The sequence below is a fragment of the Thyridium curvatum genome, assembly GCF_004353045.1.
Source record: "Thyridium curvatum strain D216 chromosome Unknown NODE_81_length_187271_cov_78.157168, whole genome shotgun sequence".
In the NCBI taxonomy this organism is placed as follows: domain Eukaryota; kingdom Fungi; phylum Ascomycota; class Sordariomycetes; order Thyridiales; family Thyridiaceae; genus Thyridium; species Thyridium curvatum.
Window position 1 is genome coordinate 83,894 of NW_022156836.1, and position 26,957 is coordinate 110,850.

The 26,957-nt window shown below is 56.4% G+C and overlaps 10 protein-coding genes across 10 annotated transcripts; 4 read left to right on the forward strand and 6 right to left on the reverse strand.

Annotated features, from left to right (window-relative positions):
- Positions 1-1,002: 1,002 nt before the first annotated feature.
- Positions 1,003-2,082, forward strand: E0L32_010254 (uncharacterized protein; the record flags this gene model as incomplete). The annotated part of the gene is made up of 3 exons (XM_031132852.1): positions 1,003-1,062; positions 1,148-1,443; positions 1,515-2,082. The coding sequence occupies 3 exons, from the start codon at positions 1,003-1,005 to the stop codon at positions 2,080-2,082; spliced, it is 924 nt and encodes a 307-aa protein (XP_030989765.1).
- Positions 2,083-3,143: 1,061 nt separating this feature from the next.
- Positions 3,144-4,973, forward strand: E0L32_010255 (uncharacterized protein; the record flags this gene model as incomplete). Its single annotated transcript, XM_031132853.1, has 2 exons — positions 3,144-3,663; positions 3,748-4,973. The coding sequence occupies 2 exons, from the start codon at positions 3,144-3,146 to the stop codon at positions 4,971-4,973; spliced, it is 1,746 nt and encodes a 581-aa protein (XP_030989766.1).
- Positions 4,974-5,679: 706 nt separating this feature from the next.
- Positions 5,680-9,912, reverse strand: E0L32_010256 (uncharacterized protein; the record flags this gene model as incomplete). Its single annotated transcript, XM_031132854.1, has 3 exons — positions 5,680-5,867; positions 5,928-8,511; positions 8,569-9,912. 3 exons carry the CDS (start codon positions 9,910-9,912, stop codon positions 5,680-5,682), a joined length of 4,116 nt encoding a protein of 1,371 aa, XP_030989767.1.
- Positions 9,913-13,340: 3,428 nt separating this feature from the next.
- On the reverse strand, positions 13,341-14,553 carry E0L32_010257 (uncharacterized protein; the record flags this gene model as incomplete). Its single annotated transcript, XM_031132855.1, has 6 exons — positions 13,341-13,422; positions 13,488-14,042; positions 14,106-14,166; positions 14,225-14,344; positions 14,405-14,423; positions 14,485-14,553. The coding sequence occupies 6 exons, from the start codon at positions 14,551-14,553 to the stop codon at positions 13,341-13,343; spliced, it is 906 nt and encodes a 301-aa protein (XP_030989768.1).
- Positions 14,554-17,427: 2,874 nt separating this feature from the next.
- On the forward strand, positions 17,428-18,265 carry E0L32_010258 (uncharacterized protein; the record flags this gene model as incomplete). The annotated part of the gene is made up of 3 exons (XM_031132856.1): positions 17,428-17,847; positions 17,905-18,060; positions 18,116-18,265. The coding sequence occupies 3 exons, from the start codon at positions 17,428-17,430 to the stop codon at positions 18,263-18,265; spliced, it is 726 nt and encodes a 241-aa protein (XP_030989769.1).
- Positions 18,266-18,916: 651 nt separating this feature from the next.
- Positions 18,917-19,627, reverse strand: E0L32_010259 (uncharacterized protein; the record flags this gene model as incomplete). Its single annotated transcript, XM_031132857.1, has 1 exon — positions 18,917-19,627. One exon carries the CDS (start codon positions 19,625-19,627, stop codon positions 18,917-18,919), a length of 711 nt encoding a protein of 236 aa, XP_030989770.1.
- Positions 19,628-20,162: 535 nt separating this feature from the next.
- Positions 20,163-21,817, forward strand: E0L32_010260 (uncharacterized protein; the record flags this gene model as incomplete). The annotated part of the gene is made up of 3 exons (XM_031132858.1): positions 20,163-20,222; positions 20,661-20,875; positions 20,932-21,817. 3 exons carry the CDS (start codon positions 20,163-20,165, stop codon positions 21,815-21,817), a joined length of 1,161 nt encoding a protein of 386 aa, XP_030989771.1.
- A 96-nt stretch (positions 21,818-21,913) lies between these two features.
- E0L32_010261 (uncharacterized protein) lies at positions 21,914-23,014 on the reverse strand (the record flags this gene model as incomplete). The annotated part of the gene is made up of 3 exons (XM_031132859.1): positions 21,914-22,477; positions 22,543-22,808; positions 22,867-23,014. The coding sequence occupies 3 exons, from the start codon at positions 23,012-23,014 to the stop codon at positions 21,914-21,916; spliced, it is 978 nt and encodes a 325-aa protein (XP_030989772.1).
- Positions 23,015-24,119: 1,105 nt separating this feature from the next.
- Positions 24,120-25,163, reverse strand: E0L32_010262 (uncharacterized protein; the record flags this gene model as incomplete). The annotated part of the gene is made up of 1 exon (XM_031132860.1): positions 24,120-25,163. One exon carries the CDS (start codon positions 25,161-25,163, stop codon positions 24,120-24,122), a length of 1,044 nt encoding a protein of 347 aa, XP_030989773.1.
- A 558-nt stretch (positions 25,164-25,721) lies between these two features.
- E0L32_010263 (uncharacterized protein) lies at positions 25,722-26,696 on the reverse strand (the record flags this gene model as incomplete). Its single annotated transcript, XM_031132861.1, has 1 exon — positions 25,722-26,696. One exon carries the CDS (start codon positions 26,694-26,696, stop codon positions 25,722-25,724), a length of 975 nt encoding a protein of 324 aa, XP_030989774.1.
- Positions 26,697-26,957: the final 261 nt, after the last annotated feature.

Consider the following 26,957-nt stretch of genomic DNA (forward strand, 5'->3'; position numbering starts at 1 on the left):
AATCTTAGTACTGACAGGGTCAAAGGGGTTGCCAAGGCCGACCTTGGGCTCGAGAGCTGAGGCAGATAGGCTGCGAGAAGGTCGCTAGACGGTGTCACTCTGATGGTGAGCCTTGCACTTCGTAATCTCCAAGTTATTATATCGAACAGCGATCTGAAGCCCATGCATTGATTTCCTGATCTAGTTAATATTGTCTAGAGGGCAGCACCGTAGATCTTAGGTGCTCTTTAGTGGATCGAGGAGTAAATAATATTGAATATCCGTGACACAAGAGCGTATTTTGTTGTTTGAGGAAAAGCAAAGAAAGTCAAAGAACAGGCATGGGAGCTGTGGTTGTTTCTTGCATACAGGGGAGGCCATCTGTTCATGAGAGGTCATGAACACTTGATTCACCATCAAGCACCACCATGTCAAGCTGACCGACTTCGGTCTGTCCACCTTGTTTGCCAAATAATCAAGGCTATTCCAACAGCTCACGCGTGCCAAAAAAAAGAAAGCCAGCAAAATAACATTGATGTTAAGGAGCAAAAAATGACTGGTCACGGTGAGGATTGAACTCACAGCCTTCAGATTATTAGTCTGACGCGCTAACCAATTGCGCCACGCGACCTTGCTTGTGGGTGGGTCGAGTCCCATTACTTCCTATACTTCTTCCAACATTTACTGTTAGCTCAAGATTCGGGCAAGTCCATTCGTTAGTTAGCGGATCTCGAGATTCAGCGGGTGTGATGTCATGACATAGTTCCAGTGGCTGTTACGACTTGAACCTCATGAAGGCTTCTTCCTTTCTATAATTATGATCGATTCATGGTGAATATGCAGCATATGCAAAGATCGGAGCCCCGATCGCTCCGAAGGATCGACCTGCATGTATATGTCAGCCTGTGTTGCCCTTCTCCTCTCCTCTGAAGAGGGGCAGGCTTCCACTTAATCTGGCATCGGAAGCCTCGATCAGTATTCATCAAATGTTGAGCACACATTGATTGAAAGAGCAAATCCATCATGTCGTCGGTCCCCAACATTCCTCTCGTCAAGCTGGGTGATGGCACACAGATTCCCGTGGTATGGCGAAGCCCCCGCCCTGCACTCAAGTCGTGAACAGCTCCGGCTGTATCTGTGCTGGTATGCTAAAGTCAATTCCGCACAGCTTGGCTTTGGCAATGGAACGGCATGGTATAAGCCAGATCGTTTTTCTGCACTGAATCAGGACATGCTAGACATGGCCAAGGCAGCCATTGCTGCCGGCTACCGACATTTCGATACCGCCGAGGCCTACGGTACAGAGGCAGAGTTGGGTCAAGCGATCAAGGAGAGCGGCATCCCTCGCCAGGAGTTCTTTGTGACGACCAAGATTGCGCAGACTTTCAGCGAAGGCAGTCCTGAGGATGCGGCTCTCGGCTTGGAGAACAGCCTGAAGCGTCTGCAGATGGACTATGTCGATTTGTAAGCTCAAATTGCTTGCCTCTTGTCTTTCCGACTTGGGTTGCACGGTTCATGTAGTTGACAAACCTTAGGTTCCTCCTCCACTCTCCCTATTGCAACAAGAAAATGCAGTACGACGAGGACAACGTTGCCAAGCAGTGGAAGAATATAGAGCCTCTCCAACGTAGCGGCAAAGCTCGCAGCATTGGCATTTCCAACTTTCGCAAGACTCACGTGGAAAACCTGCTGAAGACGGCGCAGATCAAGCCCGCCGTGAACCAGATCATGTTCCACCCTTACCTACAGGGAGCTCCGGAATATGCCAAGTGGCTGCAGTCTCGCGGCATTGCTGTCCAGGGCTTCATGGGTCTCCTCCCGCTCACACAGCTGAAGGGCAAGCACTTGGACAGCACCCTGGAAGAGCTGGCTCAGAAATACGGGGTCAGTCCGAGCACCTTGCTAATTCGCTGGGAACTGGACCAAGGCATCATCGTGGTCAATACAACAAAGAAACAAGAGCGTATGAGGGAGTACTTTGCGGCATTGGACCTCAAGCTGACTGAGGAAGACTATGACCGGATCACGAAGGTTGGACAGGAGACACACCTGCGTCTTCCCGGCGGGGAACTGTACAATGGACGTGACTATAGCCCGTACTAGAACGCAGCGGTTACAGTGCTCAGATCATATTATGAAGAGATCGGTCGAGCTAGTTGGCATCTCTTTTACCAGATGAGGAAGCTGGTACCGGACTCGTTAGTAAATATCAGGACCAGGACAAGTCGCACATGCGCAAAGGACCCGTCCTGATTCGTTCCGATACCGCTCCTGGACCCCAGGCCAGGCCTTTCAAGGTCTCGTGATGACCCCGGCGCTCCCCGTTGAGAATCCAACTGTCTCCTGGGGAGCTCTCCACGGGAACCCCGTGTGGGTGGCGTGGGATGGTGAACCGTGTCGGGGGCTGCGATGCTGCATGCACGCGCGTACCTGTCTGCCACCCACACATGCGGACTTTGTCCCGGCTTCTAAGCGTCTTCTAGAAGGATTTTCTCACGCGATCTTAGTGCGGCAGTGGTCTTAGACAGGCGGAATTCTCCGACCTACAGGGGATGCTGATTGGCGAGTCATAGGGGAGGGATGCGGGATCCATCGTTGCAGCAAGAGATCTTGTCATTGGTCTCCCTTGGCCAAAAAGAAGAAGAATCTGCGTCGATCTCCGCCCCGGAGCTGCACGTCCGCCGCGCGAAGTGAAGGAATGCGGCCACAGAGTGAGCGTTATTTCCCTGCTAGGTAATGCTTATGTGTGTGATAATGTGCATTTTGTCGCATTGTCATCGCTCTTTCTTCGGTCGAATCTGCCATTAGTGGCTCCACAGCGATGCCACACCTCCACGCATATGCCGGCGCGGAGGCGCGTGACGATGTCCTCGAGTGCTCAACAACCCACAATGACATCGTAAGCCGCAGAAAAGCTTGTCCACGGGCGTTGAATCCTACCCGTCTGGGCGCCGGACGCCTCCCGTGCTTGGCGTGATAGCGCCGCCCTTGGCTTGGGCCGCACACATAACGTCTCTGCTGGATGTGGCGTGCTGTGATATAAACGTCGGCCAAGTTCCGCCATCTCGCTCTGCGTGGTGATTCCCTTTTTGCTCTTCCCTACGTCTCTCACTTAGACGAAAACACCAATTTTTCAAGATTCCATCTGTTGTCTGCCTTTCACCATGGCCGACACCATAGCCACGGCCGAGGCCACGACCCCGAGGTCCAAGCGGACCCAGGCTCAGCTCGAGCACCCCGTCAAGTCGGACAAGATGCCGCCGATGGACGAGAACAGCGCCTTTGCCGTCGCCCAGGCCGGCGGCTGGGAGATCGACGCCCTCATCGACGAGATGGAGCAGCAGGTCGAGGCCACCGGCGGCATGCGCAAGAGCCTCTTGGACCTCGAGTTCAAGAACCCCAAGCACTTCACCTGGGTCATCGTCGCCTTCGCCTCCATGGGCGGCCTGCTGTCCGGCCTGGACCAGTCGCTGATCTCCGGTGCCAACCTGTACCTGCCCAGGGACCTCGGCCTGGACACGCGGCAGAACAGTCTCGTCAACTCGGCCATGCCCCTCGGCGCCGTCGGTGGCGCCATCATCCTGTCCCCCTGTAACGAGTACTTTGGTCGCCGCTGGTCCATCATCATTTCCACCATCCTCTACACCATCGGCGCCGGCCTCGAGGCCGGTTCCATCAACTACGGTAAGGCGTGCCCCCGACTATCACTGATATCAATCTTCACACACACACACACACACACATCATACTAACAAACTATCCAAAAAGGCATGATCGTCGCCGCCCGCGTCATCCTCGGCCTCGGCGTCGGTCTTGAAGGCGGCACCGTCCCCGTCTACGTCGCCGAGACCGTCGACCGCAAGGTCCGCGGCAACCTCGTCTCGCTCTACCAGTTCAACATCGCCCTCGGCGAGGTCCTCGGCTACGCCGTCGCCGCCATGTTCCTGCACGTCCCCGGCAACTGGCGCTACATCCTCGGCTCCTCGGTCGTCTTCTCCATCGTCATGTTCGCCGGCATGCTCTTCCTGCCCGAGTCCCCCCGGTTCCTGATGCACAAGGGCGACGCCCTGGGCGCGTACCGCGTCTGGAAGCGCATCAGGGGGGTCGACACGCGCGACGCCCGCGAGGAGTTCTTCATCATGAAGGTCTCGGTGCTGCACGAGCAGCAGGTCGTCGCCGAGGGCGCCGTCAACCGCCGCTACCCCTGGCTCGACTTCTTCACCGTGCCGCGCGCCCGCCGCGCCCTCGTCTACGCCAACACCATGATCCTGCTCGGCCAGCTGACGGGCGTCAACGCCATCATGTACTACATGTCGGTGCTCATGAAGCAGATCGGCTTCGACGACGAGCGCGCCAACTACATGTCCCTCGTCGGCGGCGGCTCCCTGCTCATCGGCACCATCCCGGCCATCTTCCTCATGGAGCGCTTCGGCCGCCGCTTCTGGGCCAACGCCATGCTGCCCGGCTTCTTCGTCGGCCTCGTCATCATCGGCGCGAGCTACCACATCGACCCCAAGACGAACCTGCCCGGCGCCGAGGCCTGCTACCTCATCGGCCTGATCCTCTACATGGGCTTCTTCGGCTGCTACGCCTGCCTGACCTGGGTCGTGCCCTCGGAGGTGTACCCGACCTACCTGCGCTCGTACGGCATGACCACCTCGGACGCCCTGCTGTTCCTCGCCTCCTTCGTCGTCACGTACAACTTCTCCGCCATGCAGGAGGCCATGACGCCCACCGGCCTCGCCCTCGGCTTCTACGGCGGCATCGCCGTCCTCGGCTGGTTCTACCAGCTGCTCTTCATGCCCGAGACCAAGGACAAGACCCTCGAGGAGATCGACCTCATCTTCCAGAGGCCCACCCGCGAGATCGTGGCCGAGAACGTCAAGAACATCCTCGACAGCCTGAGCCGCCTGTGCGGGAGGAGGGGTGCCAAGGCCGAGGCTCCTGCCTCTGGCGTCGCTGATGGCGAGAAGGACAAGGTGCATGATGTCTGAGAAGCAAAGGAAGCATGCTTAACCGCCATGTAGGATGCTGAGAAAGCTATCGTCATGTAAAGAACAAATAGAGATATAGAAAGAGATACAAACATCGCCAATTGCAGATCAATAGATAGAAGGTGACTCAATTTGGATGTCTCAGTGGGATGACTGTCCAAGTTGAGATACGAACACATCATTGTGCACGCCTCAATCCGACTTTCCCGAAAGAGGTGTTAAATTGCTGCACTCTTGGCCCTGAGCTTCACAACGGTCAGACAAAGGGAATGAAATCGATGCTACGAGAAATTCATACATCCAACATTCAACACTTCATCCCCGTCTATTCTGATATGTACATATTCATCCAGAGTCGAAGAAGCAAAAAGTCCTGCGCGTGCAGCGAATGTATTTGTGCAAAAGTATCTTCATTGAACCCCCAAGCCCCCTTTCTGTCTTTGAAACGACCGACCGAAACTTAGAATGCCAAGCGTAAAGAAAAAGGGGGTATGGTATATGATAAAAACGAGTATGTCAGGCCCTCCGTCTCGAAATAGACGAGAAGTGTGTATATATATGAGAAAATATGTGTTCGAAAAGAAAATGTGCAACATCTTGTGATCCATAAGTCGTCTTCTATCATCTTACCATATCGAGAAAACGAACACATCGACACACATCAACACAGAACATCCCATTCAGACAACCCCCACAACAATAAAAATCATACAAGCACCCACTCGCTCCCCCTCTTCATAAACTTGTCCAACAGCATCGTTAGGTCCGCCAGCACGAACCGGCAGATGTAGAAACCAAAGAACTCGGCAGCATGGCGCGTGCACAGCTCGAGGCCAACTTGCGTCTTATCGGCGTGGCGGAGACCGGGGTCCTCGACTTGGCGGGCGATTTGATCTATCTTGAGTCAGTACGCTATGTCTGTACAAACATAAAACAATAAGGAAAAAAACTCACCAACAGCCTGCGCAGCATCAAACAGCCGCGCCAGCGACGCCATGTAGTGCGCCTGCGGCCCCGTGAACTGCACGCCCGCCAGGTCCCGCTTGCTCGGCCTGCTCGTCGGGTGCGACGTCATGGGCAGCGACGGCAGCACCGCCTCCCTGGCCATGGCCGCCGAGTTCTCGGGGATGCTGTCCTTGCGCGCCAGGGCCCCGCCGCCGCTGTACCCGCTGTTGAGCCCCGAGGACGAGTTCTTGGACCGCAGCCGCCGCCACGAGAACCCGGAGCTCGTCTTGCCTGACACGCTGCCCGAGCGGGCAGCTGCCGATCCCGAGTTGGTGCCCGTCTCTGCGTCGAGCCCCGAGGATGCGTCTTTGAACATCGTGCTCGTGTGGTTCACGCCGACTTCGTTGCCAAGCTTCCGCGTGAGGGCGAGTTGTACTTGCTCGAGAACATTTTCCAGCGATTGCATCTCCTCCAGCACAGCATCGGCGTCGCAGGTATCGACCTTGGCAAGGTTCATAAGCGCCGCGGTAAGCAGATCGCAGTTGGCTACCTTGTCCTCGACGTTCTTGAGCTTGACATTCCTAACCTTCCAGACATCCTGCGGTACAAAGAGCTTGTTGCTGATATACCCTCCTCGCGGGTGGACAAGTGTCTGGAAGAGACACCTCATGAGCCAGAAAGGTCTCAGCATGCTATCCGTGGGACAAGACTCAAGCGGAACCGGCGCGTCGGCATAGAGAGGGTTGGGCGATCCGGGGCTGGCGGGCGAGTGGAAGTCGCTGTCGAAGAGATGCAAGCCACCCGTTCCGCCATTCGTCATCATCCTGTCCTTGAAAGCTGTAGCTACCGGTGTCGGAAGGTTCGGCATAGCAGGTAGCCTGGAGGCAGCTCCAAACTGGTTGCTATGAGGTGTGCCCGGTGACATATCCGATGCATCGTCCAGGTTCGACAGAGACATGTTGCGAGTCTTCATGCTCTTGAGACTCGACGAGGAGAAGTTCTTTCGTAGCCCTTGCCGTGAAAGTGAGGGAGAGCCGGAACGGGGATCGTATTCGCCTTGAGGGAGCGGCGGGGTCGGAGGTGGAGCCATATCTCCGGGGACCGGCGACGGACCATGTCTGGAGAACGGAGGCGGCACGCGGTTGGGACCGGCAGACAGTGCTTGCCTCTGCTGGACGATGAATCCTCCGGCCTTGGGCTGCGCCGCTGAGACTGGTCCAGTCAGGCTACCCGGGGGCGGTCCAATCTTGGACGTTTCGATCTTTAACTGCTTAGGATTTTGTCCTGATAACCGTCGGTCCCTAACTGTATCAGCATTGGCCGCGCTCTTTGCGCCCTTTGCTTGGGGAGGTAACTTGGGCAGGGAGGATGCAGGCGGCGGCGGCGGCGGTATGGACGGCACAGCTGACTTTGCAGCATCAGGAACGACCGTGTTCTCGCTGACTGTGGACAAGATGGTGGTGGCGGTGGGCGGATTGGACCCGGTCGAGCTGTGCCAGGTGCGGCTCGTGAGCTCACTCGAGTCGGATTCCCGCGGGAAGCCCGGTTTCTTCTGTCCCAGCCCAAATGCAAACTCCTCGATAGCATAGCCCGTAGTCATCTCTTCCAGCATCCGCTCCTCCTCTTCCGACTCGTTACCATCGTAAAAGTTCCCGCCCTCGTCATCCTCCTCTTCTAATTGCTGCCGAAGCCGTTTCTCTTGTTCGTTGGCAAGGGCCAGGGCCTCACGCTCGGATTCCTTCACCCGCTCCCTAGCGAGCTGCACCTTCTTCAGTGCTCTGGCAACCACATCTTCGTCATCATCACCATACTTATTAACCTCATTAGGATCCATAGGTTCGTAACCGTCGTCATAAGCAGCTTCGATAGCATCGTCTAGTGCAGCGTCAAATTCGGCCTCGGTATCTCCACTGGCTGCTCGTATGTGTTTCCTCCTTACGCCCATCGATGCCGACCTGGAGTGGACAGACGAGACGTCTGACCCGCCAGACTCGTCGATGGGGTCCAGCCATGATATCGACTCCTGACTGTTGGCCTTGGCGTGCCCCTTGTCAGAGCCTGATACCGAGGGTCGTCTCTCCGAAGTCATAGAGTAATCCGCACGGAAGTGCTCAGGGCTGGGCTGAACAGTTCTCCTCGGCGACGGAGGGCGTCGAGGTGATAGCGGCGGAGGCATATATTGGTTCTGCATGGGATGTTCAACATCAAGCCTGGCCATGCGTTCGCTCCCCCCCGGTGACCTTGAAAAGGAGGACTGGAGGGAGTACTGATCCCTCATCTGGGGGGTGGCGGCACCTGTCCTAGGGACATCAAGTCCGTTCTTCATCGAAACTGACGAGTCCTGCCTCATCCTATATCCTGTCGATGTTTTGATTGCGTAGCTTGACGCAGTAGCCCTCGGGTCAATATCATCTTCATCAAGCGCAGCTTCGATCTCCCCTCTCAGCCCGCTTGGCCACTCTTGAGAGTCTTCGCTGGTTCGGTTAGGACCCCGAGTTCGGCTTTCGGGTCTCGTGGGAAGGGGACGGCCGTCTCGCCTCGTGGGAGCTTCGAGCTGATCAAGTTCGTCGATACGTGTGGTGTATGTTTTCCGCTAGGGGAACTGTTAGAAAGGTATACAAACAGGGGATAATCCAACGGGCATGCTCACAATCTCTTCCAACTTCTTCCTGTCGTCATCTCCAGAAGTTCTCAAGAGGACCTGATGTAACAGGTCACAAGCCTCCGAGTAGGCCGCTCTCGCACCCTCGACATTCCCAGCGTTGTCGAGTTGAACAGCAGTGTTGGCCTTTTCGAGTGCACGCGAGAGCATAGCTTTCTGCGAAGGTTTGGACCGTTCACGGTTCTTGGCCGAGTCGGAGCTGCCCTTGCCGCCCTGCGACCTATGCCTGGCGTGACCCTTGCCGTCGCCATTGCGATCGATGGCCATTGCGTTCCCAGCCACTGCCCTCATCTGCATCCTGGACCTGGGTGACGCGGGTTCTTCTACAGTTGCGGATTCGGAGCCTCTGCTGGTTGATGTGGCATGTCCTGACAGATCACTGGCGTTTGCACTAGCTTGCCGCAGCAGTGGAGGCCGGTTCGCCAAAGAGCGGTCAGCAAGCGAAGGTGTCCCGGCGCGTACCTCTTGTTCTAGGGAGGGAAGGGCCACGATAGGAGGAAGAGATTCGAGAGGGCCGATTGGGGCGGGCGAATACGGTCGGGCAGTCGTCGCAGATGCAGGAGCGCGTGGAGAGTCGCCAGACGCGGTCGACGGACGTCGCGACTTTTGAAGCTTTCGGGGAGAGTTGTAGGTGGGCGCGGCGTAGGAAGGAGGGGGAGGAGCTGTCGTGGATCTAGCCTGGAGCGCGACGGCGTCAACGCTCATGCGGCGGCCACCGGCCGGGATGTTGCGCTGGAAGGCCGGGTTGGAAGCGTGGCTGGAGGTGGTAGAGGCCGACCAGCGGTTGAGGTTGCGGATGCTGTCGCCGGCTACGCCGCTGACGCTGCTGGACCGCGACGGCCGCCTGGTGGAAGCCGAAGGGTCAGTCTCGCTCAGCGGCGGCAGGTCCGCATAGGGGTAGTTGGCATTGGGGTTGGACTGGAGGGCGGGCGGGATGTGTGCGGTCGGCGTGGTCGGGCTGGATCGCTTCGCGGTGAGGTGAGGCGGTGGCAGCAGCGACGAGGTGCGGGCGGAGAAGAAGGGAGGTGGTGAGGTGGACTGCTGTTGCGCGACGACGGCGGAGGAGGCGATAGTGGAGGCAATATGGCCCTGGTAGGTGGACGTCGACGTGGGCGTGGGTGTGGATGAAGGGGCCGGTGAATTATGTGTAGGGGCCCGTCGATATGGGTGGCCCTGCTGGAGGTATTGCTCAGGGTATGCGGCGCGCGAATGGGGATTAGCGAGGGAGGACTTTGGAATGACGATCTGCGGAGAGAGGGCCGACGATGGTGCTAGAGGGCCGGGGGAGGAGACAGAGGCGTTCGGAGCGACAAAAGCTTGTGGCGAGTGCATCTCTCAGGACTCAAATCGTCGGCCTGTCTTTGCTGTCTACTACTCGTCCTGGTGTTGCGCACAACAGCAGCCGCCTCCCGTGTCTCGCCTCCAATTCGCGTGGTGTTGCCTCGCCTATCCAGCAATGTTCGGTCGAGCGACGGGGCCCAAAAGGGCGGCAGGGAGATGTGTCTGATTCTGGGCCGTAGATTGGCTGGCGACATCAGCCGGGCAGAGACTGCGACGGTCCCTGAACGAGATTGTCTTGCCTGACCTGAACTTCCCACGTCGTGTGCCGAGGAGATGGCGGTGTCTCTCGCGAGTCTAGTTTCTTCCCAGCTCTGAGTCCGGTCTGCAATGGAGATAGCACGATGGCCCGTGAAGGGCGTCAATGAAGATCACTGGCGTTTTCTGAAGGGGGGGTTTGGGAGGGCTCGAAAGCGTTCGAGAGAGCCAGGAGCCCACCTGGCCGGCGCCTGCCTGCCTGGGATCCGCCGCGGTGCTGTAGCGTCAGGGGTGGCCCGGAAGTCAGGAAGGAGCTCTTCCTTGGAGGGGAGGGATCGAGAAGGCGCTACTCAGGAACTACAAGTAGGTACCTAGGTACCTTTTCCAGCCTGGCGAGCCTGGGTCGTGGTTGCTTTTTGGTGGATGCGCGACTACCCACTCCTTGTCAGAGAAAATGGCAAGCACCCTGGACACCCTTGGACATCCTGTGGGAATGTGGGAATGCGAGAAGTCTCAAGTCTCTCTCCTCGGTGAGTGCCGAGATATTTGTCGCTATCTTCAACGCGTCTTATGTACGACGTCTGCCCGATGACCACCTGTCTTTGCCCTGGCCTAGGTCGGCTGCTGCACGGTACCTGCAGATTTCAGGGACTTGTCGACGCTTTTCTTGGGTAACACAGTGGAGGTTGGCGGCGGAGGTCCAGCAGGGCGACTGGTCCGGGTGGCAGCGGTCCCTGGCTGCTTTTTCCGTTCCTTTTGGCTGGCTGGCTGGCTGGCTGGCGCTGACTTGCTTGCTTATGTGGGAATGGCGTGCATCAGTTCCGCCAGAAAAGCAGCCGTGGGTCACCAATGTCCAAGTCGGGATCAAAAGGGGAATGGGGATGCTTTTGGAGTGCGTGCTTGCTCATGGCCCCCTTACCACTTGGTTACCAGATCCACGGTCTAGATGCACGCTTTATTATCCGTCCACGTTGTCTTGCGCTCTGGTCATGATCTTGACCGGTCGATGATCTACAAGATGCAGACAAGCTACTCGGTACCTCGAACCTAGACTTGACTCTTCTTCGGCGCTCCCCGGCGGCAAACACACGAGACCCGACATGTCTCCCGCCCATGTGGTGCTACTTGTACTCATGAATGCGTGCCCTCGAGAAGAAGCTCATGCATGGGCTGGCTCCTGCACCCCTAGAGCCCCTGCTGCAGCTGCGCTTCAGCAGACCCGGGACAAATGTACTAGAGTCTCGCCCAGATATGGCCAGCATCTGATTGATTTCGGCTTTATCAATGCTTTCAACGGCTTACCATAGCAGCCACGCTGAAAGGGCAACGAGGTGATACAGCCAACCATCGTAGCAAACAGCACTGCTTCTTGTTGTCAATTTGGGTGGTCTCTTCTCTCTCTCATCGGATTTGATTTTGAGCCCCCCGCTTTTGGTGGGATGGACGAGGGATTTCAGGGGCACTCTTCCGTGATTGGCTGGTTTCTCAACCGCTAGAGACCGCCTCCACAAAAGGGATGCGCCGTCTTCCCTTCTTTTAGTGACTGCGGGACCCTGTTTTTCCACGCTTTGCAGTGGAGTACAATGGCGTAAATTCCCGACCAGAACGGCTGATTGGGACGCCCAGGAGCGCTAACAAGAACGAGCCACCAAAACTTGGGTAATGTATCAATCGTTCGTGTTCGAGAATCCAGCACCCGCATCAATTCAATTAATTCAGCCAGCCAGCCAGCCAGCCAGCAGCAATGGTCGCAGTGAAAAAGTAAAGACAGCAAAGCGATGGGGGACCAATGTCGATGAGAGGGATCCATCCATTTCACTTGTACACACGGAGCTGGCGGCTGTTCGCTCTACCTGCCCACACTCCTCCAGCTTCCCTCTCGTTCCCAGACAGAGCTCGTTTCATGGCCGAATCCAACACCTCCACCTCAGCGCAAACAGCTTCCTGTTTCCTGCCTAGCTCAGCCCCCTATTGCACTGCAAGAAACCAATCCGCGCATCGGTGACAAATCCCATGCCTTATCCCAGGCCAAGCAAGGCCCTTGCTGTGTATGTTATCACCAGTGTTTGGCCCGCACTCGGCAGTTCCGGCTCCCGAGCAGAGGTCGAGCGGCTTGACAGCTCGACAACCAGCCGCGACGTCAAACCATGGCTCTCTCTGCTGTTGTTGTACCCACGCTACCAAATGTTTGCATAACTCGGCCTGGCCCAGCTCATTATCAGATTGACTCGCGCCTACCAGATATCATGAGACGCCGGCTGCTGATCGAAGATCATGACCTCACTGTCGTCGCGCGGGTCGGCTCGTAAGGGCAAATGTCGTCTGGACGGCATTTTGCCTCGTCCCTCCACTTTGCCTCCCGCTGTCTTGAACCTTTGGCGAATTCTATTTCTCGCCCGCGATCTACACAATTGGCATTTAATATCGCGAATCACAAAACTCCACAGTTGACTTCTTCCCCCTTTGATCATACTTGTACAAGTAGTGACGGGCAGGAAACATTCCTCTCCGTCCTCCACTGCTAGGGCTGAGAACCGCTCGTGTTTCAAGTCGACCTCGAACGCGTCGCAGGATCCCACGTAGGCTTGCTGCTTCAGCACCTGCACCAAGCTGACGCAGAAGGGTCCTGCACAAACATACGGAAGCTCCCAGTCTCTCGTTAGCGGCAAACCTGGAATGCCGTTGCCCACATCATCGCCTCCGTCGTGTCTCAGACGCAAGGCCCGCAAAGAGGCTCTTGTGGTGATCGGCAGCGCCTGGCCATCGCTGGTGTCTCCAGCGAGCCGCGTCGCAAGGATGTGAGCCCATCCTCTCGATCCCCCGGCCGCCACCGCGCGCGGGGCGTGCGCTGAGACGTGCCGCCCCCTGCTGATTGCATCCCTGTCCTTTATCCGCAACGGTGGTAAGATTTGGGGTCACGATCGTGCCGTTTGTCAGGTATCTCGCCCATTGAGACTGTAGCTGGTCTTGCTGGTGTTGCGATTCAACCTGAGACGAGCGGGCAAGCTCCGCGCGATCAATTGCGTGCGTGATTTGACGAGACTGACGTCAGCTGTCCTACGTGTGTGTGTGTGTGTCTTTTCCATCCCTTCTTCCAAGAATGCATCCATCCCTATGTTTCCAAAGATGAGTCTGAACAATCAATTTCTTTCCCAGTCCTCAAGCCTGTGCCCTCGAGGACAACCTTTCGTACACCTCTCGTCAGCCAGAATCAGACCTCCCCGTCAGCTCTCTGCTCCTTGCTCTGTTGCCTCTCCCTCCCGTTCCGTCTCCTTTCCAAATGGCTTCCTCCCATACACGATGTACCTAAAGATCCAAACGCAAGTTAGCACACGCATCCAATCCCCCACACGAGATATCCAAAGACTCACGTAGGAAAATAAAAATGGATGCCATGGTTCTTGATGTCCTTGCGCACGTCCACGAGGAACAGCTCGACCTCCTCGGGCGCCATGCCCAGCCCCTTGGTGAAGATCCGCATGGACACGGCCTGCAGGCCGTCGAGGAAGTTGGTCATCTGCCAGACGCCCATCATCTTGGCCTCCTTGCCCCGCGGCCACGCGTTGCCGGGGATCGCCCTCTTCTCCTCCGTCACGTCCTCGAACCCGGCCTCGGTCAGCCACTGCCGGTACCGCTTGGGCGCCAGCATGTCCCGCCCCAGCCGCCTACCCCCTTCGACGTACATGTGCGTCCAGCGCTCGAGCGCCGTGCCGCGCATCGTGTCGTCGACGCAGCCCAGCCGGCAGTAGTAGTCCTGGAACTCGACGTAGCCCCCCGGCACGAGGTTGTCGTACGCCGCGCGGATCACGCGCGTGTGGTCCTTGAAGGTGTGGAACATGAGCCGCAGGTGGATGTAGTCGAAGGGCCGCGAGTAGATCCAGTCGTCCTCGGCGTCGTCGACCTCGAAGTGGCAGTTGGCGGGCACGCTGTAAGTGTCAGTCAGGGTAGTTCTGGTGGCAATATCGTGATGGGGAGATGGGAGGATGTACTAATCTGGTTGTATTGGGCTGAGGTCGGTGCCGAGGACTTCTGCTGAGGGCCACAGGGTTGCTGGTAGGTTGAGACAGGTGAGTATCGTATCGAACGTCGGACCGGGACAAGTACGTACCTGCTTCTATCGCCCATATGCCAGTGCCTGTACCCAGGTCAAGGATTGACTGCGGGTTCTCGACTGGTGCGAGTCCCAACTTTCCTTGTAGTAATTCGTTGAACACAGCGTGTTGGAGGTCTTGTCGAAATCATCAGCCCATGGTCATATATCTTCTCAAGACTGACAACGCTGTCATACCTAACCTATCTTGTTCGAGCTTTAGGTGTGATATCAGCACAAAGCAACTTTGGGTACTTGATCATCTCTCCGAGTCCTACCTCGTCATTTGGCATCCAGTATTCTGCGCCACAGTTAGAACCCGCAGCACCAACAGGAAGGATCTCCATCATGGGGACAGGTTCACTCACTCCCTTGCTTATATCTATGATATCTCCTGCCATGCTCCTCCACATAATCATATATGCTCGATCGTAATGAAGCTGTCGACGGTCTGCTTGAATCGTGTCGTTAGTCGCGGAGTCAGGGAAGACTGGAGCTCGGAATTGGGCAAGGCCTCGTACAGTGCGTCGGTTCTATCGACGTCGCCGACGGCGGAATCTGCGTCATTATCGACCTGTATTCCAGCGCTTAGCAAACCATCCCGCTTGGCACTCATGTCGGGTCTAGCGCACACTGAGGTCGACGGAAAAGTGGCTCTGGTCGCTGATCGACGACCGGTCCCGGTCGCATATGCCCGGGATCGCATCCGTCATGCCGTGGTACTCGTCCGGCCTGCTCTCCGAACTCGTGGGCCGCTCTGGCTTCGCGGGCGCCTCCGCTGGTGGCGCTTGGCTCTCCATCTCGGCGTCCGCCACACTGCCACCAATAGACCAATCAGGCCTGCCTCTTTGGAACTCGCGTTCAACACTCAAGCGCAAGGCGTCGTCAATCGCAAAGTGATGGATCGCATCAAGCTTGTGTGGACTGGAAATGACTGTCGGCCGCGAGCATCTCACACGTGGGATTCCCACGTCCCGGGAGAGCGGTCATGAGATGGGGAAGGGAATGGAAGCGGGAGAAAAATAGAAGCAGAGAGCCGAATTGCGTTTTCTCGCCGCATTTTCTACCCTCTAATACTCTAATTCACCCGCCCGGGGCGAGTTCTCTGGGACTGGTTCGACTGCTCGCGCGGCACGAAGCGAGATACCCGCAGTGCCTAGGTAAGCTCTACCACCCAGCGGTCCCGAACAGGGCGTAGAGCTTTAGCTCTCTCCGACCTGCCGTCTTTGGCTGCACGGATAGGAACCGCTGCCAGTCTCGCCGAGTGGCCCTTTGGGCGTGGACAGATCCTGCCCTCGCTAGCAGAGTGTACGTTGGCATTCGTCACTCATGTGTGACGCGGCCAGGTTGCAGCAGTTAGGCCCGATACGGCCTGGCTATCCACTTCCAGTGCGGTCCTGTGCCAGAAGAAGAAGCCCAAATCACAGTCTTTCGGCCGTGGAGGGTGGCATTGGCTCTACGGCGAAGCAGATTTACCCGTGCAGTTGCTTGTACGCACCGCACGAGCAGTGGGGTCCTTTGGTCGTCGTGTGTGGGTGGGCTTGCCATTGCTTGGCTCCCGGTGGGAGGGGGAAGTGAGCAAAACCCTATCCTGGCGTTCAGCTCTCACATGGAATCCGACCAAAAATCGCCGAGTTGGCGTACAGGGGTGGCGGTGCCTGTCCTGGTGGTTTGAGAATTGTGCGATGATCGCATGCAGGTGAAAGCACAGTGTCTCCAGATAAGGATCGATGTGATTGATGTTCCTACCCCCACGTAGGCACTGCCAGAACCACCAACCTCGGCCGTCATTTTTGGCTCTTTCAGCTGTACAGGAAGATGACTGGGTTGATGAAGAATAATTGCTTGGCCCACGTGCTGCCTATGGATGATTGCCTTCCCTAGGCTGCATTATCAGCTCCAGGACTGCCTTCCGACACATCGTCAGCCGCAGCACCTGAATTACAGCCAGTAGCAAGTCTAGCAAGTCTACTTCTTGAACAAACTAGCAGAGAATCAGCAGGATTGGGCTGCCAATAAAAATGAGCTATTGCGCAGTCTCGTCCAAAGGTAATTGTGCTACACGAAGTCTTGGGTGATCCCATGTGTCCAGAGCTCTTCTAAAGCGAAGACGGCGAAGTTGGAGATTATCCCCACCAAATGTCTTCAGCCGCCACGGAGAGCATGGGTTGTAGATCAAGTCTTCATCAAGCATCTCAATAGCGTGAATTCCTGGAACGTGAGGGTCTTTCAGCTATTGTACAAGTCGATAAACTACTGGAAGAGGAATTCAAGTTGAAGGGTCTCGTTTTGCATAAACAGCAAGTGATCCCATCACAGGTCACAATCCTAGTAGTTAGGCATCTTGTTCAGTATGTTTTCCGAACGGTTGAGGAAAACTCCCCCCAAAATCCTGACGCAACAGCTTTGCCTTGGCAATTGGCGTTTAATCAGTTTGCCATGGACAAAGCCGTTTCCATCATATCGTGTTGCAAAACCACTCCCTGGTGGTACAGTCTGCCTCTTCAAGTAAGCCATGGGCTCCTTCATGCTTGCTGACCCTGTCATTGGAGCCACACTTCATCGACAATGTCTCTTGGAAACACCTACCATTATACCACCGCCACCAGCACGGCTTGTGTGTAGCTTCCGCTAAAGTCGTTTCCGAGTTTGTAGCACCATTTCACTGATTATGCGAGACTGCTTCCCACAACAAATTACATCGCGTCACCTCCATCCTGATTGTGGATGCTAGAGGTTATTTGCCTCTGCGAGACACAAAGCCTTCAGCATAGTCAATGCAACTGCTCTGATTCCTCGAATAGCCCATGAAACTATAACAAGTTTCATAGCCATGACTACTACGATGGGAGAGGACTTCATCATGCTGTTGTCCGCAATGAAGGGTGGAATGCAAGAAGCGGAGTGAGGACTAAAAGTTCTCCAGATATCCAACTTCATTGTTCCTTACCCGTATTACGTTGATACTCGGGTCATCTGTTACCATCTGGCAGCCTCCTTTGAGTGCCATTGCAGAACGGGCAAGTGCTAATCAATATATCAACGGTGACCTCGCAGAGTACACCTGCCCCTACCTAAATTTAGACTGGCCTGAGCTGATGCCTGTGCACACCGCCTTTTAGCTCCTCACGTTGCACATCTTCAGTGATACAAGCAACCCAAACCACCACAGTCCGCAGCTTTTCCGTTGAAGTTTTCACACTGCCGAGTTCTCAATCACGATGTCCAGTGTTCCTTCAGGCGTCGCAGCCACAGAGGGCGTGGGTGGGAATCGAGCGGGCCGCCAGCTGCAACTTGCAGATCTCCGCAACGATGACCATTTCCCTGCATTTGACGACCTGTCGCCCAATTTCTACGCTGGGGATCCCGATGCCTCAGATGATGAGATCGGCGGCGGGCCAGCCAACTGGTGCTTCCTGGCTGAGATACTCGACGCCGAAAACTTCACCCGCGTCAGACTCGTTGTTCGGGACAAGGAGGGTGCCAAAGTTGTGCTCGCTTTTTATACTGAGGACCGGGGCAACGAGCTGAAGCGCTCTCTGCTGCGGCCTGGAAATACGGTGGCCGTCTTGCGTGCTCGATCGCATCAGTTCCTCGACTCGTCAGTTGGAGTCCGCCAGGAGAAAGAGAATGCAGTCAAGGTCTGGTCGTGTCCTCGCCTCTTACCCGGGATATCCGGATCGCTAACCATTCCACAGATCATCACTGCGACTCTGACCGAGCTACTCCGACTCAGCGACAGTGTCCGCATATACTCGAAGGATGCTGCTGGAAAAGTTTGCCACGGGTGCGATGAAGAGAAGAAGCCTCTTCTCAGGTGTGCCAAATGCGCCATGTTTTGGTATTGTGGACGGGTAAGTCAAACCACGATCGGCACTGGTGGCTCTGTTCGTTGATTAATGATTTCAGGACTGCCAAATGACCGGCTGGAATGAGAAGGGCCACAAGCGCGACTGTAAAATCATCAGGGACAACGACCTGCGCTCTTTCTTCTTGTTTAACTGGACAAGTTCCCAAGCGAAGCCCAGATTCCCTCTACCTGCTCCGACAGCGGGATGAGCAAAGCATATGCAAGTCAACAGATCCGGTTCAAGTCTCCGGATGCAGACCAATGACTATTCTTCGTTTCCTTGGGGGTTTTGAAGTAAGGGACTTGATAAATGGCGATTATAGAAAACTGGGCATGACAGAAACCCTGGTCATGGCCACAGTCCATTGAAATTCTAACCCTGAACGTTGAGTCTCATGCAAGGCTATAGAGCCAAAAGACTCAACAGTCATTTTGCTCGATTGATCTCTAGAACACTGTTGCCACATATTCCCTTGCCCAACAGAATGCAGATAGTCCGCAACATAGTGTGGGTGTGGGTGACAGGGAATAAAAGTTGACCTTTCGAATCCGATTCCTCGTTGATACTCGTGCTGTAGTCATTGGGCTGTGATTCTCGATACGTTTCCGTAGAACTATGCTCCGAATGGATTTGGGGGTCGCATAAATGTTAGGACTGTATAGCACCCTTGGCAACGTATATTAGTTCCCCTAGATAGGATATTGAAGTGAGAGGATCAACAATACTGCATCATGGCCCACTTGTCGACCGATATTGGGTCGTTTGTGCCATGAACTGTGACCTCAGCCACTCTTTACCATACGCAAAGATTCAAGAACGGGAAACCTCATCAGCCAGAATCTAAGGCGTGGTATCTTCACTAATCAACGAGACCGAGCCTGAATTCTAATACTTTGACAATCTCCTGCCAAGCCATCATGCCACCAACCCCCGAATCTCCGCAGGCAAGGGTCTTTTCCATCGGCCTGAGCACCTCGAACCACCCGGTGCCGTCGGGCTTGACGCCCCAGTCCTCCTCCAGGATGCGGATTTGCTTCCCCGTCAGCGGATGGAGCCACATCGCCGTGTTCATCGCCGGCGCCACGAGCACCCTCTTCTTGCGGCCGTCGATCGTGCCGTCGACGTCCCACGCCCTCAGGGTGGAGGTCAGCAGGTTGTCGCATATGCCGCTCGTGATCTTGGCCAGCAGGTTCGCCGACACGGGCGCGATGGCGAGCAGGTGCGCCCAGCGCCGCAGCTCGATGTGGAGGATGTGCGCGCCCCTCGTCCAGGAGGGATCCCACTCGTCCTCGTCAAAGTAGACGCCGTCGACGTTGGGCAGGTCCGACAGCGATGCCACCGTCGGCTGCTCCGCGGACTGGCCGGCGAGGAACCGGGCCGCGTTGTGCGTCAGGATCACGCGGATGGAGACGTGGGGGTATTTGGAGAAGGCGCTGATGATGAGGGGCAGCTTTATCGTGGCCACGGAGCCGCTGGCTGCCAATAGCAGGTGGACCTTGCCATCGTGCAGCGATGCTGCGACGGCAGCTGCGGGGTTTGGATTCGAGACGCTGCTCTGTTCGGATGGCATGTCTCATACAAATGAAATAAAGTATACGCAAGGGCCTATCGAAGGCAACGATGTGCAATTCTCTGATAAATTCTGATGTGGCGATTGCTGGGACTGTGATATGTCAGCGTGAAGTCTGAATCATGAGAGGAATTATTCGGGGCCTCCATTAGCGCGTGGTTCGGCCGGGAGCCGGTCATATGGTCCGTGCGTCATGTGAGGAACGCCGAGTCTGATGGGCATGAGACTTAGAACTTGATTATGAAGTACGGAGGAGACTTCCGCATCTGAGTGCAGAGGACAGAGGAAAAATGTGGTATGGAATTGATCTTGATTCAGCTTTAGGTTGGTGCCAGGCAAAGCGCACAAGCCGAGGCATTGCTGAACCAGCTAAACTCCCTAGTCAAGGTGTGTGATGCAGACGTCGTGAATCGCAACATGACAGTCAATTTTAGCTTTGAGTTGTCGATGGAAGGTTTCCAGATAAATCTATGCAATCATATTCATATCCTTGTCCGAAGGGTGTAGTACGGAGTAGTCATCAGGCCGTTTCTTCATGCCAAGTCGTCCGGATAAACAGCTGGCATTTATCCGCGCTGGTGAGACGTGGTCGGAAGTATGAGCATAGCTCACATGGCAACACATCAGTCATTGTTGGATAACTAGGAAGTGGCGCTATCTCATTCTTACAAACATCTATCTTGAGGTATGCGAGGACAAGGCTAAGGTAACACGCAAACCCGCTTCCTTCTCGATGTCAGTTTGAGCTTCTGTCTTTGGGTTGAGCTGGAACCAGATTTGCCAGCCATGGCACGCCCAGCAGGGCGCTATGCGATTGCAATCGTCCTAATAATTTCAGTTGTACTCATATACAAGTCCAGAGTGTCCAGAGTACATCCAACACTCTCTCTACTAACTTGGCACTCGGCCTCACATTCCGGTGGATCAAGACTCCAAGATATACTCAACGCGACTCTCGGGGTATGGACACTATCTTGCCTGGCCTGGACGGCTATAAAGAGCTACTAACATTCAGTCCTAACATGTAATCTAGTTCCAGGAAGTCTTCGTTATAAATCTTCCATCCCGCACCGACCGCCGCGATGCCATGTCGCTCGCAGGTGCCGTGACAGATGTTCACCTCAACTACGTGAATGGTGTTGATGGCGGCAAGATCCCGGACAAGGTGTTGCCAGCTGACAGCTGGAACAAGAAAATCAACGTTGGAAATAAGGGTTCGTGGAGAGCACATATGAACGTGCTACGAAGGTCTGTCCGGATTCGGGGATGGTCGGTCTCTCCGTCGACTAATCTCAAGTCGATAGCATCGTTGAAAGCAATCTTACATCAGCACTAATACTGGAAGACGATACAGACTGGGACGTCAGGATCAAGTCACAGCTGCAGGTCTTTGCACTCGCGTCTCGAAGCTATCTACAGCCATTGCGAGACGGCTCCATGCTGAGCGACAAATACGATAGCCCAGTGCCACATCGTCTGAGCACTGAGGAAGTCGCGACTAGCTACACTGTCGCTCTCCCTGATGCACCGCCATACCAGGTACCAAAGAGAAGCCCATATGGTGATAACTGGGACGTTCTATGGCTCGGGCACTGCGGCACTGAGTTCCCGGGCTCTCTGCGGGAACTGCATCACGATGCAGATCTTAACAAGGCGAACTCCTCGTTGCTTCGCATTTCCGTACCAAACGATCCTACGGTTCCCGTACCTCGACATCTAAGGCCTCATCCATTTGCGCTACAAGATGACCTTGGTGAAGCCTACGCGCCTGGCACGAGGGTGGTGCATGCCTCGAGTGGCACACTGTGCACGCAAGCGTATGCCGTCAGCCAGGCTGGTGCACGCAGGTTACTGCACCAATTTGGCCTTGAGACCTTCACTACAGGTTTCGACCTAATGTTGCGAGATTGGTGCGATGGGATGTACTTGCATGGAGGAAGCGAGAAGCAGGGTCGGCATAAGGGGATGCCAATGTGCCTTACTGTACAGCCCCCTTTGTTCTCGCATTGGCTTTTCGAAAAGGAAGCGAGTTCGGATATCATGGCCCAGGGCGGCGGCTATCTTCATAAGTCAGGGTCGCAGTATCAGAGATTGAGTACACGTCTGAATCTCGCGCGCCTGGTCGAAGGAACCCAACTGGACGACTTGAGGGATCAATGGCCTGACTCGGAGGAAGACGGTTTAGCTTGACTGATCAATACACTTTCGAGCACTTTTCTCATACTGTTTTCTTGACAACGCCAAAAGTGCTTTCATGTTCTAGTCTATCATATAAACAGAGGAAGTCTATGCCGATCGCTTCGCAAGCTTCGCAAGCTTCGCCTCCTGCTCCGCCAGGGGGTTGACAACGCCGTAGATCCAGGCCTGCTTCTTCTCGTCCGCGAACTTGGGGTACGGCCGCCTGCAGTCGCAGCTGTCGAGCGAGTAGCCCCGGATCTTGGCGACCACCCACTTGGTGCCGTTGATGCCGCCCTTGCCGAACCCCCACTCCATCTTGGCGAGCTCGAGCTGCAGCGCCTCGGCCTCGGCCGCCTTGCTGGCGCGGTAGAGGTCGAAGATCTCGATGCAGACCCGCGGGAAGAGGTTGGCGACGCCCGTGATGGTGCCGGTGCTGCCGACGGCCATGGCCGGCACGAGCCAGTCGCTCTGGCCGGCCAGGGCGCAGAACTCCTCCGGGCCGAACTCGGCGCGCACGCGGGCGACCTTGGCGATGCCACCGCAGGTCAGCTTGACGCCGACGATGTTGTGGTGGCGGCCCAGACGGGACAGCATGTCCGAGTTGACGTCCAGGCCTGCAACGACGCCGGGGAAGTTGTAGATCAGGACGGGGATGGGACTGGCGTCCGCGAGCTGGCATCGCCTTTAGTAAATCACATATATCTCACGTGCTAAATCATGGCGGGCGCCTTGCTCACCTCCTCAAAGAAGGACACGATGGCCTCCTCGTTCATGGCAAAGTGGAAGTAGCTGGGGACGAGGACGAGCGCAAAGTCGGCACCGGCGGCCTTGGCCAGCTGGGTCTCGGCAATGACGTGCCTCGTGGACTGGCCACCGCAGCCCATGGTGATGGGGAGGTCGGGGCGGCCGCATCGCACCGCAATCTCACGTGCTGTCCTCACGAGCTTCTCCTTCTCCTCGTTGGTCAACGTCACAGACTCGCCATTTGTGCCGGCAATGACCACTATTCTCTACAATCAGTAAAGTCGCCACTATGGGTGTTTCGGAATGAACTGTCTCACCGCCGTGAAGGCCAGAGTTCACGAGGAACTCGATGTGCTTGGTCTGGACATCCCAGTCGATGTCTTGCGTGCCCTCGTTCTTGAACCACGTCAGGGAGGGGACGTGGATGCCCGGAGGGAAGGCCTTGGAAGCAGACATGGAGCCCATCTTTGTTGTCTGGCCTGGTGGTGAGGATGAATCTTACACGAAAGGGCTACAAGGAAGGGCAAGTGAGGAATTGGAGATGACACACCACCCAAGAACGAGGAAAACTAAGCCAGTAGTCCAAGTATATCAATGAGCTCGGGTGAGTGGTCAGGACCCCAACAGTGCTACACGCCCGTGGGGGTCCCCAGCCTGGACCTTACAATGCCCATCGGGCATTCTGCCATTTGCCATGTCTTCGCGCTGGGTGGGACTTGCAACACCCGATCGGTGTAGGTGGGTCGTACAGTTGAGATGGGTCGGCGCCACTCCCGATCGCCTCGGCCGGAGCCCACATTACAATGTGGCGCTAGGTACCGTGTCTGGCTGCTGGGCCACGTATGTATGTATGGCGGGAAATGTCACCATCCAATGTGTTCACGATAGAGGCAGTAATATCAAACAACGCAAGTCCCTAGTAGACAACCCAGCCCAAAGGGAAGGCTATCAAGGATAACTTTATATGTCTATCCCCGAAAGAGGAGCGGCCCGTGACGTAGGCACGTTCGGTGATGAAAGTACAGCATACCGCATCGATCACACCCCTTCGAACTTATATAACAGGCCAAGGTCCTGGATCCTCGACCCGTGTTAGTCACTCTGTTGCCACGTGGTGCTCGACTTGGGCCAGATCACTGCCGGCTCTTCAAGCCAACATGTGTGGCTGAAGCTCAGAGTGGCTCATGTGAGGAATGACACTCTCCAGGTCGCAAGCTGCCTCTATTCACTTACTGTTAATTCTGTTCAACTTCTAGCATAGATGTTCTACAAACGAGTTGGATGAGCCTGTAGCACCCATCTTGTCCGTGCCCATGATACAGGTCCATCCTCCTACTCTTACTTGCGAGACTTCTCTATTCTTTGCAAATGGTTAGATGAACTACCAGTGACTTATCAACTCCAATACCAACATTCTGGCTCAGATTTTCTCTTCGCATTCTCCCTCGGATACTTTCCCAAAGGAGAAACCAGTCTCTTGCACTTTGTTATAGACGGCTCGTCTTATGGGCCTTCCTGATTAGTTGAATTATGATGCACTAAGCTACTTCTCCAAAATTGCCTGCTTTTCCTATGCCTTGATCAAATGCTTGTTGACCGCCGTCAGAGGCGCCTTTCCGTCGAGAACCAAAAGGACATTCTCGATAGCTAGCCTCTCGAAGCCAATATTGGTGTCCAGAGCTCCGCCGGCCGTGTGGCAGGTCAGCGTCGCGTTCCGCTTGGAAACCAGACGCGGGTTGACATTGGGCTCGTCCTCGTGCACGTCCAGGCCGACGGCAAACAGGTGGCCCGAGTCCATCGCGTCGGCGACGGCGTCCGTATCAACCAGAGTACCACGCGCAATGTTGACCAGCCTCGAGCCCTTCTTCATCTTGGCTATCCGCTCCGCGGTGATGATCTTGCCGCCCCCGCCCGGCGCCGCGAGGACGACGCAGTCGGCCTGGCCCAGGAACTCGTCCATGTCCTCGACCCGCCTGGCCTCGATGGCCGCCTCCTGCTCGGCCGACTTGGGGAAGGGGTCAAAGTAGACGATCTTCATGCCGAAGGCCTTGTACGCCTTCTCGGCGATGGTGTAGCCGATGTTGCCGAGGCCGATGACGCCGAGGACGTGGCCGCGCGGGTTGAGCGCCGTGAAAGGGCTGCTGTGGTGCGCGTCGAGCCACTGCTCGCGGTCGAGCGTGCGCGCGGCCATGTTGGTCCACTGCATGTTGCGGAAGACGGAGATGATGTGGTAGATGGCCATGTCGGCGACGGCTTCAGAGGAAGCCGAGGCGCCGTTGCAGTACAGGATGCCGGCCTCGGCGAGCAGGCCCGTGTTGACCCAGTCGTAGCCCGCGCCGGCCGAGGCGATGACCTTGAGGGACTTGGGCAGCAGCGAGATGAGCTCCGCGTCGTAGGGGGCCATCTCGTTGCCCGTCGACCACTGGCCGCGCGTGATGGCGGCAAAGTCGCCCCATTTCTTGGTGCGGAGGTTCTCGAGGAAGGCCGGCCGTTGCCTGTCCGCGAGCTCGGGCCGGATGACGGTGAACTTCTCGCAGAGCTGGGCGTAGAGCCCCGGGCAGTGCTTGACGGGGTCGCCCAGGTGGAGGACGATGGGCTTTGATGAGTCCGCCATGTTTGCCTGTTGGGAGATGTGTATAGGAGCTAGTAAGGTGGGATCACAAGCTTGAGGTTCAAGAAGATGGTAATTTGCACCTGTCTTGGGGTATCACGAGTCGAGTAGTTTGAAGCTCTTGCTCAGGTTCGCCGCTCGCCAGAACGTGTAAACATAAAGAGCACTTGGTACCTTCTTCTTTTGATCCGTTTCGACCCCTCTTGCCGAGACCGGAATAGACAGCAGTCACGATGATACAGACCGTTTCGCGATGCCGCAAAGCATCTTCAACGCACGCCTGACCTCATCCTGCACCCCGCTGCCGGTCCGTGGTCGGGGACTGTGGAGTTTGAAGCGAAGCGAGTCAAAAAGTCCCCCACGCTTCGTCGGCTACGCTAGAGAATCGGTGGCGCCAAGATGGCTCCTCAGCATTTAAGCAGTGAACCACCACGCTTTGAGATCAGATTGGGCATTGCGCTACAAGTCCGCATAGAGGATCTATCGGTATCTACCCCGTCGCTTCGGGACAAAGGGCTTTACATTATGGAACGGATAACCGCCATCTAACGTACAGCAGGGCTACGAGTCCAGTTCGTCAAGCCACGGGATCGAGTCCTGCGCCCCTCTCTTCTCCACCGTCCTTCGAGCCGCACCATTCGCTATCCTAACCGCCTTCTCAATGTCGAAGCTCTCCGCCGCCGAGCCACCGCACCGCACCACCTCGAGCGCGTACGCACCCACAAACGTGTCGCCTGCCGCCGTCGTGTCGACCACCTTGGCCTTCTCGGCCGGCACGTGGCCGGACCTGCCCCCGGCGTCCGCGTAGTACACGCCCTTGCCGCCGAGCGTGATGAGGACGTTCTGCGCGCCCCTGGACTGGAAGATGCGAGCGACCGCCGCTAGGCCCTCGGGCGTCTCCACGTCCGCATCGTCGCGGCCGGACATGAAGACGGCCTCGGTCTCGTTGACGACAAAGTGCGAGACGTAACCGTAGTACTCGTCGGGGATCTGTTGCGCGGGCGCCGGGTTGAGCAGGACGGGCACGCCCTGCCGGTGCGCCGTGGCCATGATCTGCAGGACGGTGTCGAGCGGGATCTCGAGCTGCATGATGACGAGGTCGGGGAGCGGGGCCGGCAGCTCCCGGAAGTGCTCCGGCCGGACCGAGTGGTTCGCCTCGGGCGACAGCATGATGCGGTTCTCGCCCGTCGCCTCCTCGACGATGATGACGGCCACGCCCGTCTTCATGCCGGACCGGACCTCCACGCCCGAGACGTCGACGCCGAACTCGCGCAGGCCGGCCGACATCATGGTGCCGTAGGCGTCGGCCCCGACGGCGCCGACCATGCGCACGGTCGCGGTGCCGCGGTCGAGCGCGGCCTTGGAGCGCGACAGCTTGGCGCAGGCGACGGCCTGGTTGGCGCCCTTGCCGCCGAGGCCGACGTTGAACCCGTTGGCGGTCATGGTCTCGCCGGCCTGGGGGATGCGCGACGTGTACGTGACCAGGTCGATGTTGAGAGAGCCGATGACGGCTATGACGGGCGTCTTGGTGGCCATTGTGATGCGAGGTTGACGGGCGTCAGGTGCTTCTTCTCAGGTGATGCCGTGAATAGCTGCGACAATGGGCTCTGCTTCGGTGCTGCGGCGTGACTAAGCGATTTGGATTGTACCACTTCCTGACAGCTGACGGACCTTCGACCTGACTCCAGCCTGGCGACAGAGCTATCTCTTCAGTACCCCGTTGATGTGCTTTCCGAATGCTCGAGGGCTTTGTTGTTCCCACAAATTTGTGCGAGCTCTGTTTAGCGCATCCGACGA